At 35.9% G+C, this 13,604-nt stretch overlaps 2 protein-coding genes across 2 annotated transcripts in view; one reads left to right on the forward strand and one right to left on the reverse strand.

Moving 5' to 3' along the window:
- The window catches only part of LOC113838983 (zinc finger protein 431-like), a 662,051-nt gene that overhangs the window by 507,279 nt on the left and 141,168 nt on the right, over positions 1 to 13,604 (reverse strand). The gene's annotated exons all lie outside the window — the stretch shown is intronic.
- Positions 10,847 to 13,409, forward strand: LOC118237692 (zinc finger protein 431-like). The gene is made up of 3 exons (XM_027434483.2): positions 10,847 to 10,880; positions 11,077 to 11,137; positions 12,281 to 13,409. The coding sequence occupies exons 1-3, from the start codon at positions 10,847 to 10,849 to the stop codon at positions 13,407 to 13,409; spliced, it is 1,224 nt and encodes a 407-aa protein (XP_027290284.1).

Raw genomic sequence — 13,604 nt, forward strand, 5'->3', positions numbered from 1 at the left:
CATGAAAAAATGGGCAACCCAAAAGTTTAACATGTAGAATTTATTGGAAACAAAGTTGTTAAAACCCACATCTCAAAAATATAACTCGTGTTAAAGAAGTTCCTCACTAGCTTCCCTGTTCAATTTGAGAATAATGAACAAACTTTTTAACTATTCCCACATTGTGGGGCCTTATGTGTGCCCCACCAGATATTTCATGGTCTACTAAATTCTGGTGTGAAAACAAACTTTTAATTTTAGTCTTTCTCATTTGGATGGGTTCATTGTTAACTCTCACAAAAGCACTTCCTTGTGAACCTTAATGTTTTGTACTTGTGGTAGTCTGTATGTAATTGTCCCAAATAAGCACATAGGAAATCGCATTCTTATGATGTGTGGCATTGTTGCTGTAGATATGGAATTGGTGGTGCAGTTGTGTCAATGTGGAGGTGTACACTGAGATCTTATATATGTTCAAGCCATGATCAGTTTCACAGGCCACATCCCATTGCCAGTGCTCAAGATGTACAATGCCTAGCTCCTTCTACATCAGCATGTCTGCCTGCATTCTACCATCTTGCACCATGATGATACTTGATAAATCCTCTGAAATTATAAGCAACCCAATTAAATGTTTTTCCTTTAAAAGATTACAGATGTACATGGTGTCTCTTCACAGCTCTAGAAACCATAAGTCAGTACATGATTTATTAGCCTTTATAGAGGAAATATGAGAAACCCTGACAAATTTACTTTTGAGAAAATCATATTTTACATAGGCTTGTTTACTTGCTCATCATGTGTTATTAATACAAAATCTAGTATTCAATTAAAGTCATTTTATTTCATGTACCATACAATAACAGCTTTTTAACTCAATGTGTTGATAGCACAACAAATAATATTATGATCATGTATCCAAAACTACCTTTTATTTTTGACCCATGTAAAATTAAAAGAAGTAATATTACAAAATTTTCAACAGCACACTTGTAAGAATTATAACTATTAACAAAAACATTCTTAAAAATCAACTGGGTTACTGGTAGCTGTAAAATTACTTTAACAGGCATCATTTCAGCTTCCAGAATTGGAGGCATAGTATTAAAACAAAATGTGCAAATAATTCAATTTAGAGATAACTAGCTAATTCTAAATTAGAAAACTGTTCAAGAAATTATTGACACTAATTTTATAGAAAGAAATGATAGAGAAAAAACCACATAGGAATATAAACAATGCAAAATTTCTCCCACTGTTAGTTTCCTTGACATTTAAGGAAATATGCAGACAATTGTTTGGAAGCTCCCTCTGGTATAGAAAACTGTCATGCTTTGAATATTGAGCTATTGGCATAGAATGACATGTTTACTTGAATGTGCTTTAAAATATTGAATATATATTATTCATTAAAGTATACAGTATGAATTTTAGGCTAGCTAGAGTTTTTTTGAGACAGGGTTTCTGTGTGGCTTTGGAGGCTGTCATGGAACTAGCTCTTGTAGACCTGGCTTATCTCAAACTCATAGACATCCACCTGCCTCTGCCTTTTATGTTCTGGGAATAAAGACTTGCGCCACCACCACCAGGCCTAGTTAGAGTTTTCTTATGAGATCTTCTCTCAAGCAACAGGGCAAATTATATCCAACTATATTCATGAATGTGTGTATGTGTATGTGTGTTTGTGTAATTGAGAAATGTCTTACTATCAAATACAAGATATAGTACAAAGTGGCTTAAATTTAAAGAGATCTCCCTATCTCTGCTACTATACTCAGCTATATTCATGTCTGAAAATAATTTGAAACCCTCCACTGGAAGACACCAAAAAATGATTTAACTTATATTGTTTTGTACCTCAGGACCTCTGATGATATTAAACTGGAACACTCTATTGTATTTTGGAGAAGGATTTCAGAGTAAATCAATGATAATCTGAGTTAGAATTTTATTTTGAGACAGGGTTTCTATACATATATTTGTCTGTTTTTGAACACGGAATGAAGATGAAGTTGGCTACAAATTCACAGAATTTTCTTGTCCCTGCTGCCCAGTTATTGGAACAAAGGGTGTGTGCCAAACCATACTATTATAATTTTATTATTTATTTTTTATGTCTCTTTTAATGTATGTGATTTTTTTGTGTGTGCGGAAGTTGTGCATGTTTTTCATGGTTTGGGTGTAAATGTCAGAGAACAATTTTGGGTTTTTGTATTCTACACTTATCATATTTGAGACAGGGTCTCTAGTTTGCTATTCCATGTAATTACCTTGGCAGGATTTCTTCTGTCTGCATTTTATCAGTCAACAAAAGCATTTGATTATAGGCATGTACTCTAGCAACTGTCTTTAAAATGCAAAATAAAAGGATAGTTGTTAGGTGAGTACTTTATCTGTTAGACCACAGTTCTAAATTCTATTATTTAGAAATTTTTGGAGTGAGTCTGGTTTGAGACATAATCTCTTTCTAACGATGTCTGGCCTGCAACTCATTATGTAGTACGTTTACTAGGCCTGGAACTTACAGAGAACACCTGTTCTTTCTCCACATGAAAGCACACTAGCAAAAAGAGATTTTTATCATAGATTTAGTACAGATATTACTAGAAAGAGTGAATTTGGGGAAAGTGTGATCATGTGAGGGCAAACCACACTCAAGTATTGGTAAAAAGACCTATGACAGTTTTGGTGACTTTGTAAGTTACGCTATAATGGGTACTTAGGGAATCCTCTCTCTGTCATTGTTTCTGTCTCTCTGTCTCTCTCACACACTCTCTGTCTCTCTCTCCTTGTGTGTATCTTCTCTCTGTGTATGTCTCACTGTATACATCTATTTGCTCTGTCTCTCTGTGTACTTCTCTGATTATGTTTGGTAAAATGTTCATAGGTCAGTTCCTGCTTAGACTTACTGGGATTCTGATTTAATAAGGTAAAAAAATGGCTCGAAAGACTTCTGCACTATGCCTTACTCTAGATGAGTTTCACAGTTCTGCCCTTGTAATCTTTAGAATATTGCTGCTTACATATGGGAAAGGAGGCTGTGCGTTCGTAGAATTTTCCTTTAATCACAGCACTTGGGAGGCTGAAGCAGGCAGATCTCTGTGAGTTCGAGACCAGCCTTGTCTACAAGATCTAGTTCCATAACAGTCTCCAAAGACACAGAGAAACCCTGACTTGAAAAAGAAAAGAAAAAAAAAAAAACACCTGCGAAAGGAGCAAATCCATACTAAAAAGGTTTATATTTTTGGTATCATGGTTCATTGTTATTTGAAATATCACTTAATTAGGAAGGTTCCTTAATGGTAAGACTTCACCCATTTAAGCCTTCAATTTATGGAAGGAATAGGCCACTTGATTCCTAATCTGAAGAAGGAACTTCATACAGAACCTGCTCTAAGTCTGGTCCAATTGTGGTAGATTCCATCACAACTTAGAATCCAAAATTGTGGTATAGCCCATGTTGTACTGGTTCTGGAAAGAAGAAAGTTGCAAAATGTATAGGTCATAGATTCTTCCTTTGTGATTTCAGTTCAACACTGTTGGAACCTGGCAGAGTTAGAAAACCAGTGAAGATACAGTGAGAGTTCATTACCTGAAGTTTTCAAGATGAAGCTAGTGTTGAATTTTGAGATAACAGGATGTTGAGATACCCAAACTATGGGGCATCTTACATGGAAAGCTGAACATAGGAGTGTAAATAGCAAAGGAGAAAATTATATGACAATTTTTAAGGATAGAACTATGCCTAAAAGGGTGATACGCCACCTGTGTATGGCAGAGCTCCAGGATTATGTTGTTTGCCCTAATGAGTTTTAGTGCCTTAGTTCAATCCTCTCTCACTGTGCTCCTTCCTATTCCTTTCTTTATTTCTTAAATTGATTCCTCTCTCATAGAGTACATCCCATCTTCAGTTTCCCCTATCTTCAATCATCTCAGTCCTCTCCACTGGTCCCCTCTCCACCAGGTGTCCTCCATTTACCTTCTGATTAGATAACATATTCAAAGGATATCAACAAAAGTCTGAATAATGAATTGTAACCTGACAAGACACAAGCCCTCTTATCAAAGCTGGATGAGGCAAACTACCAGGAGGAAAAGGAATCCAAGAGCAGGCAAGAGAGTCAGAGACACATACCCACTTCTACTGTCAGTAGTTACACAAAAACACCAAGATATCCCACAATAACAGAAGTCATGGGCTGCTGGATTTTCTTGTCCTGCCAGGTACTGCTGCCCTTCTCATCACTAAACAAGCACATATATGTTATTTTAATTATTAAATTGTTGGCTGATGAGTAGGACTTCTTATTGGATAGCTCTGTCTTAATTATTAAGCCATTTCAATAAATCTGTGTATTTCCACGTGGCTTTGGCATACTGAAAAATGACCAGACCTGTTGATTCTTTGCAGCTATATCACATCTGTCTCAGGTGGGCTCTCTGTCGACCATTTCGAAAAATCTCCCCCTCCCCTAGTCCTGCATATCTTCCTGCCTCTTTGGTCAAACAGTGATTTATTCATCATCCAATAAAGAAGTATATATACAGAAGGACATCCTCATCAAGCCTGGTGCAGACTCCTGTGAGCCTCTATGATTCTGTTGGTTGTGTTCTCCTATATGCTTCTTTAATTTAGGAAAATCTTGACTATGAAATGTTGAAAGTATTTCCTTGAATTTGTCCTGAGTTTCTTCTCATTCTATTCCTATCATTCTTATGTTTGATGTTTTCATAATGTTGCAGATTTTCTGGATGTCCATTTAATAAATGATACCTGCAAAGCCTGAAATTATCTGTTTCATGTCTTGTATACTTTTGCTGGGGCATACCTCTATAGGTGTTCTTGGATTGCATAGATTTTCAATTCCCGAATTCCTTCATTTGTCATATTTTATTGCTTCTATTTTGATTTTCAGTGATTGAACAGATTCATTCATTCCATCAACTGTTTATTACTTTGGATTTGACTTTCCTTAAGGGACTTACTAATTTTCTCCAATATTTCAATTATAGTTTCCCTGAATTTTTTAAGGGATTAATTCACTTCACCTTTAAGGACTTCTGTCATCTTTATAAAATTGGTCTTCATTGTGCTTCAACTGGGTTAGAATATACATAGTTTGCTGTAGTAGGATATCCAGAATCTGGTAGTGACTTATTGCTCTGGTGGTTTTTGGTTGTGTTTTTATGCTGATGTCTGGTTGTCTTGCTTTGATGTGATTGCAGTTATAGGTGCTGATTTTGAAGGTTTCCTTTGTTGGAAGTGTGTTTTTTCTTGTTATCTATTTGCTCTATGATCTTCTGATCTGTGTGGCGCATGATTGAACATTGGTTCTTACCCCGATGTTAGGCTGGAAATCTTGCTGTCGGTGTGGTCTTTGTCCAGAATGGAGTAGTGCCAAATTTTGAGCCTGTAAAAAGGGAAGAGAGGAGAGAAACTTATCGGTGAATTACTGATACATAATCAGGTAACGGTTAGCATATATATATATATATATATATATATATATATATATATATATGGCTAAATGCCCAACTTACAGAGCTCCCTAGCTAACTGACAGGAAAGCAGAGCAAGCTGAAGCTGCAGGGAAAAGAGAAAGGCTTTTTCACATGTGTCACTGAATCCTTAATTAGCCTCTCATCATGCTGTTCATGCTCTAGGAGACATGGCCAGCTACACCTATAGACATCCCCAGGAGGTTTGGTTAGGGTGACCCCTACAGAAACAGGTGATAGTGTTGAGGGGACATGGAAAGACTGAAAATTCTGTTGTCACGTGGCCCATATGGACTTCTGGCAGCTGGTATATCCTTTGTTTGAAAAGTGATTCATCTAAAGTTGGCGGCTACAACAAAGAGATGAGGAGAGATTTGGATTGTAAATAATGTTGGGGTTATTGAAAGAATGGAGAATATCCACTGGAGAGGAAGCAATGTGTATTTCATATAGCTGTCATGAACTCTGGTCCAGAAGGGGGTCTTTGCCTCAGTTTGCCTACCTGTTCTTCTGATTTGTGTGACCTACACTTGAGAGGAGGATATTAATCCAGTTTGTTCGTGGGGTCATGGATTTGAGGTTGGCAAATCGTATTTGGGACTCTTTCTGTGAATGTAGGTGCTGTGGAAGTTTCATGAGCTGGTGACCCACCTTACCTGTTATTCTTGCTGGTGTGACATGTACATGAGTAAGAGATGTCTTCCTGAGTTTGGGTCTGGAATACAGCCATATTTCTCTTATTATGAATGAGAATATACTCTGTGCCCATCCATGTATATTGGAAATCCTTAAATAGTTTCTGGATTTTACAAATTATGACAGTCAAGAGATTGTCTTGAGCATCAGAAGAGAATTTGGAAACTTCAGCTTTTTGGCATATTATAGGTTATGAGCATAAATGAACTTGAAGTAAATACACATCCTTCCCCTATCTCCACTCATTCCAGCGCTGTCTCCAATATCCATTCCCCAAAATCTACTGCTACACTGTTTCCCTTCAGAAAAGAGAAGGCTTCCCAGGGATATCAACCTAACATCATGACACGGTAAAATAAATCTAGGCACAAACACTGATACAAGCCTGACCCAGGCAACTCAGTAGAAGGAAAAGTGTCCCAAATGCAGTCAAAAGAATCACTTCAAGACCTTCTGGTAGGAATCCCATAAGCAAAGCCCTATGAGCATTGCTCAGTTAATTGTGTGGGCCATGTTGTCCTGTTTTCTGCAAACTCTCTGGATCCCACAATGTTCACCCTCTCCTTCCACAGGATTCCTAGAGCTGAAACTAATGTTTGGGTAGGGATCTCTCCATGTGCTCCTATTACCTCTGATGACAATTGGGCTAAGCATCAATTTGTGATTATAGAAGAATAAACTTATGAATCCTTTCACTGACTTATTTCTTGGTCAATTTTAATTTGTTCTACCATAGTTCTCTAAGACATTCAAATTCTGACTCATTAGCTGTTCAGGTACTATCAGGCATGGTTTTCCTCTCAGAGATAGACCTTCAAGTTTAAGCAGCCAAGTTTAAGCAGTCATTTGTTGAACATTAAAGAAGCTCTGATCCACCATTGCAGCCCAGTATTTTGCAGGCAGGACAAGTGTGGTTCTAAAATATTGTGTTTGCCTTGCTGTCCCAACCCAATAATAGGATCCTTATGTGGTTACAGAAGATGGCTGTTTCAGCTTCTGTATTCTTGAATACTACGAGTCCTCACTATGGTCACCCTCATAGGTTCTGGGAAATTCTCATTGCACTGTTTCCACAAAAACTGATAAAAGCTCCCCCATTGCAGTCATCTCTCCCCATCTTCTTTCTGTCTGCCCCATCCTTACTCACCTGATATTTTCTGGTCACATTGCTACCTGCCATCATTGCATGAAGAAAATCTCATTTTTATACACCCAGAGAGATCCATGTATCTCCCTTGTAAATGGAGTTCTTATTTGGTCTAAATAATAAAAACCTGGAATAAGATATAGAGGAAAATGCTGAGAAATCATAGAGAAGGTGTAAGCCAAAGCCACCTCACGAGTTTACAAATGGAAAAGTGTGAGTTTCTTTTTCTTTTTGCCTATGTCCTCTCTCTCTCCTTAGCCATCATACTTCTATCTCTGTACACCCATTTCACTTCCTTTTTCTGACAGCCATCTGTACAGATCTCTAGGCCTCTATGTTTAGCTAGCGGCAAGTTCCATCTTTTTTTCTTCAGACAAACTTAATTTGTACAAGGAAGTTATCAACACACTCCCCTAGAGCTGTTCTAGTTACTTAGCCTCTCTGCATCTGTGGATTTTACTGTGATTAACTGTGATCACTGGGATTGTAGTTTACTTAAATTCTAGTATGCACTTATAAGTGAATTTACCATTCTAGTCCATGTGCTTCTGTGTTGCATCACTCATTATAATAACTCAAGAAAATCGACAACAACTAAACAAATATTCAGATTATAGTGGAATATATTTCTATATAGAATGCTCAGCAGAGGAATCTAAACTAGCTGAGAAATACTTGAAGAAATGTTCACCATCCTTAGCCATCACTGAAGTCCATATCAAAACTACTTTGACTTATTGCCATACAGCTATCATGGTGATTAAGATAAATAAGAAAAATTACAACCTATGCTGGCAAAGGACAAGAAGCAAGGGGATTCATTGATCTTATAATTGTAAACTTTTATAGCCTCTGTGGAAATCAAGACACAAACCATAGAAAATTTGGAGTCAGTCAACCTCAATACCCAGATATGCCACTTATGGGCATGTATCAAAAAATGTACCTCCATCCTACCACAAAGGCACTTTCTCAACTATGTTTGTAGTGGCTTTATTTATAACAGCCAAGAACTGCTGTGTCTGTGACAGAATTTTTTGATTGATATGGAAAGAATCCTCCACTAAGGATGTCAATGTCCCTAAGAAAATAGGCCTGGAAAAGAGAGCTATCTGAGCATCAGAGAGTGACTAGGCAAGAGAGAAAGTCAGGAAACAGTATTTGCCCATGGGATATGCCTTCAATTTTTGGCCCAAGTTTCTATTCCTAAGCTCATAAAATGATGGAGAATGATCTGACACAATGAGCCAAATAAGCACATTTATTGCCTGAGATGCTTTGGATAGATTTAATCACAGCAACATAAATGCAATTTAAAAATAATAGAATACCCAAAGTAGTTTTCATTGCCAAGTAAAAGATGGAAATGTTATCTTTTCTAAGAATGTGGATGATATCAAGACTTTAGGTGGCAAAAACATTGAAATTTGTATACAGAAGATAATTTGCTTTTCCTGTAGTGCTAGGAAGATGGGGATTATATGAATAATGGAGGAATGTAAGAGATAGAGATCATAGAATCTGAGTCAGAAATAGACTGCAAAAATTAAGCAAGAGGTCATTTGTGTGAAACTTTGGCTCTAAAATCTTTCTTATTCTGCCTATGCCCTGGAAATATACTAACGCAGAATTAAAAAGATAATGGGCTCATGCCTTAAATGGAATATTTAATATATTGGATGGTCATTGTTGATGATTCATATGTCAAATCAGGTCTAGAGTGAACAAAATAAATGGGGTAGAAATAAGTGAAAAAGGTAGTTTTAGATGGTAGTCAAGTGATAAACAAGCAGAAAAATTTAAAGATTTCATTGGCATTATAAGAGAAAGTTATTGCTATGTAGTATAAGCCTATGAAGGTTCCCCAAGGGTAAGACAACAGCTTGCTAAATCTTCGATTTATAGATGAAGTAAGCAAATTGATTCCTACTCCCAGGAAGCAACATCATTCAAAATCTGCTACAACTGTGGTCCAAGACTGTTAGTGTTCATATCCATTAAGAAGTCCAACTTGGACTGGAGAGATGGCTCAGAGATTAAGAGCACCGGCTGCTCTTTCAGGGGTCCTGATTTCAATCCCCAGCAACCGGATAGTGGTTCACAACCATCCATTATGAGATGTGATGCACTCTTCTGGTGTGCAGATATGCATGGAAATAGAAATATATATAGTATATATATATATATTATTATATTATAATATTATTAATTATAAATAAATGTTTAATAAAATATAATTAATATATATATTAAAATCTAAAAGAAGAAGTCAAACTTTGCAGGATCACTCATTATGTGTTGGTCCTGCAAACAAGAAAGAATCAAATTTAAGGACATTGGTTCTTAGTCTGTGGTTACAGTTCAGCAGCTATGTTTGGCAGATTTAGAATCCCAGTGATTAGACTCAGAGTTCATTGCAGGAAGATATGAGGACTGAGGCTGTTGTTTTCTTTGCTCTTTTGATGGCCTTCCAGCTAGTTTTCAAATAAATCCTACACACAGAGCTTTATTCTTATAAATGCATGGCCTTACCTTGGCTTCTTTCTAGCCACCATTAAATTATGCCTTTTACATCTGGGATTTTATCTTTCTCTATTCTGTATACCTTTCTTTACTTCTTAGTCCATGACTTTCAGTGTATCTTAGTGGCTGCCTGCTGGTGTCCTCTGCTACTCTTTTGCCTTCCTTTTATACTCACAGATTTCCCCTCCCCTTTCTTGTGTCTTCCTGCCAACGTCGCTTGTCCATTCCTCCCAAGATATTGGACATTCAGTTCTTTATGAAACCAACAGGTATTTCAGTCCACCAAAGATTCATAGATTCAATAAACAAATGCAACATAAACAAAACAACACATATTAACATAATATTCTACCATTCCCCATTATCATCTACATCAAAAGGAATGTTTCAAATTTAATATACTAAAACTATATATAACATCAAAATTTATCAAGTTATAATTAGTTTGCATTTTGTAAATTCAGAAAAAATATTCTATTACCTAACATACCTTAGTAAACTCACAGTTCTATTAATACATTTCTTCAAAAATTAAAGAAAAACTGCAACTAGTCTTCAATAACATCCAAGACAAAAGAAAAAAAAACATTACTAGCTAAGTAAAGAGGAAGTGCACTGCAGGTAACTTTCTAGACTTTACAAATGAAAGAGACACCTGCCTGCCTGGACAGTCACCCAAAGTTTTTTTGCAATATTGGGTACCCATCTTCAGTCTACAGGACTACTGTGTCTGTCTGACATTTCAGTGAAACAGGATTGTTGAAATACTGTTCTGCCTTTCATTGGCAAATTTCATCAGTTGCTTTTCTCTGTATCCTGCATATCCTAAAATAATGTTCTACAGAAATGTGCATTTAGAATATTGTCAGTATAATGCTTTCAGTTGCACACATAAATGTTATATTTTAGAATGCCATAACCTATAATGATGTGCATATCGACTTCACTTGGCAAGAATGGACTTTGCTGGATATTTCTCAGAAGAATTTATACAAAGATGTGATGCTGGATACCTACAAGAACCTCAATGATATAGGTAAGAGTGTATTTTACTGCATATTTTAAAATAATAAGACAACTGTTCCTTGATTTTTGATGTTCTTTAATTTTATTGAGAGAGAAAAAAGAATGTGGTAAATAAATCAGTTGAAGTTCTAAAGTTCATTGAAGACAGTAACTTAAATTTTGCACACTTTTCAATAATAAATATATATTCTGGTACTATGTTTTAGGATACAGTTGGGAAGACAATAATATTGAAGAACATTCTACAAGTTCTACAAGACATGAAAGGTAATTTTCATTTACAATTTCACAGAAATTGTAACTGAAGAAATTGAAATGTGTCCTTAATTTTGAAACACAAACAACAGTGTAATTAAGCACAGCTTAAACTACAGTGATGATTATTAAATTCTCACCACACCATATAACTCAATTTCAGGTAGGTGAACTTCATTTGAAAAACAATATTTTAAGAAAGAAGTCAGGAAACAATGCCTCAAGAGAAACTACCACTTGAATAATCAAACCAAGAGAGCTATGCTGTAGAAATATAATTCCATTTGTTTCTTACTACCTACATCACTAATGGTATACACATGGTTAATGTGATAAGCATATCTCCAAACCTTCCATTAAGAAAATACTCCATAGACAATTTAGTTTTACTCATATACTTGTTGTTACTTTTGTAAGGTTAGGGACAGGGCCAGTTATTGTCAAGAGTAAAGTTACAGTTATTGCAGAGAATCCTGAATACCTCTAGTACATGTCTATGAGGAACAGAAAGTCAAACTGAACTAAATGTAGAAGCTTCTTCTTTGTAAATTTCCTTTAAGAGTATATCATGTATTAGTCAGGATACAAGCCAAATGAGCAAAGGAATATGGAGGACATAATATACCACTCTCACAGAATACTTAAAAATATGTAAAAAGTCCCAATTTAAGCAAACTTGTTGAATTTGATTCATGTTTAGAGGTAATTTATTTTCCTGCTTTGTTGCTAATACACCAACAGGTTCACTCTGCAGAAAAGCCCAATAACTGTAGGAATGTGTACATAATTCTGTTTGTTCTAGTTTATTAGCAAATGTAGCATGACTCAAAGTGTAAGAAAATTTCAAAATTCAATAATGGTGATAAAGATCTGAATTTTTCCAGTTCTTTTCAATATGCAAACTAATCACCTATAGAAAAAGGTTCTAAAAATTAGAAACATCTATTACATGATTATGCCTAAACTGTTATCTTAAAAGTTGCAAAACAACTCTTAATGTAGGGGAAAACATGAGTGTTATCACAATGATAAGAATGTAAGATCTGATTCTTCTTCACAGTTGCAACAAATTGTAATGTTAATTTATACAGATATCAAGATTTAACATTTTAGTGAATATGGTAAAGCATTTCTACTTGCCCATTTTCCTTGCAGACATGAAAGAAGCCAAACTAGATTGAAGCCTTCTGTGTATACACAATGTCTTAATGCCTTTGAATATAACAGCCATTTTCAAAGGCACAAAAGAACACATAATGGCGAGAAACCCTATGAATGTAATCAGTGTGGGAAAGCCTTTGGTCGTTACAGTCATCTTCAAACTCATAAGAGGACACATACTGGGGAGAAACCCTATGAATGTGATCAGTGTGGTAAAGCCTTTTCTCAGCACACTCACCTGCAAACGCATAAAAGAAGACATACTGGAGAGAAACCCTATAAATGTAATCAGTGTGGAAAAGCCTTTTCTCAGAAAAGTACTCTTCAAATGCATAAAAGGACACATACAGGAGAGAAACCCTATGAATGTAATCAGTGTGGTAAAACCTTTTCTCAGCGCAGTACTCTTCAAATGCATAAAAGGACACATACAGGAGAGAAACCCTATGAATGTAATCAGTGTGCTAAAGCCTTTGCTCGTTACAGTCATCTTCAAACACATAAAAGGATACATACTGGAGAGAAACCCTATGAATGTAATCAGTGTGCTAAAGCCTTTACTCGTTACAATCATCTTCAAATGCATAAACGGACACATACTGGAGAGAAACCCTATGAATGTAATCAATGTGGTAAAGCCTTTTCTCAGCACAGTTATCTTAAAACGCATAAAAAGAGACATACTGGAGAGAAACCTTATGAATGTAATCAATGTGGTAAAGCCTTTACTGATCACAGTGTTCTTCATGTGCATATAAGATCACATACTGGAGAGAAACCCTATAAATGTAATCAGTGTGGTAAAGCCTTTTCTCATCACAGTACTCTTAAAATGCATAAAAGATCACATACTGGAGAGAAACCCTATGAATGTAATCAGTGTGGTAAAGCCTTTTCTCATCACAGTACTCTTAAAATGCATAAAAGATCACATACTGGAGAGAAACCCTATGAATGTAATCAGTGTGGTAAAGCCTTTACTCGTTACAGTCATCTTCAAACACATAAAAGGACGCATACTGGAGAGAAACCCTATGAATGTCGTCAGTGTGGTAAAGCTTTTTCACAGCACAGCCATCTTCAAAAACATAAAAGGATACATACTGGAGAGAAGCCCAATTAATGTAATCAGTGTGGAAAACCCTTTGCTCAGCAGATTTCCCTTCAAATTCATGAAGGAACACAAAAAGGACAAAAGCTTATGAATGAAATCAATGTGGCAAATTCTTTACATTTCAAAATACTCTAAAAGTGCATAAAAGAACACATACTACAGAGAAACCATATGAATATTATAAACTCGGTAAAGCCTTTGCTC

Source organism: Cricetulus griseus, unplaced genomic scaffold (assembly GCF_003668045.3).
Source record: "Cricetulus griseus strain 17A/GY unplaced genomic scaffold, alternate assembly CriGri-PICRH-1.0 unplaced_scaffold_1, whole genome shotgun sequence".
NCBI classification, from domain to species: domain Eukaryota; kingdom Metazoa; phylum Chordata; class Mammalia; order Rodentia; family Cricetidae; genus Cricetulus; species Cricetulus griseus.

Bases quoted from the DNA above. Each gene is read 5' to 3' on its own strand.
- LOC118237692 (XM_027434483.2), top strand. From the start codon at position 10,847: ATGCTGGATACCTACAAGAACCTCAATGATATAG. The intron at 10,881-11,076 runs GTAAGAGTGTAT...ACTATGTTTTAG, and splicing joins CAAGAACCTCAATGATATAG to GATACAGTTGGGAAGACAAT. The intron at 11,138-12,280 runs GTAATTTTCATT...TTTTCCTTGCAG, and splicing joins AGTTCTACAAGACATGAAAG to ACATGAAAGAAGCCAAACTA.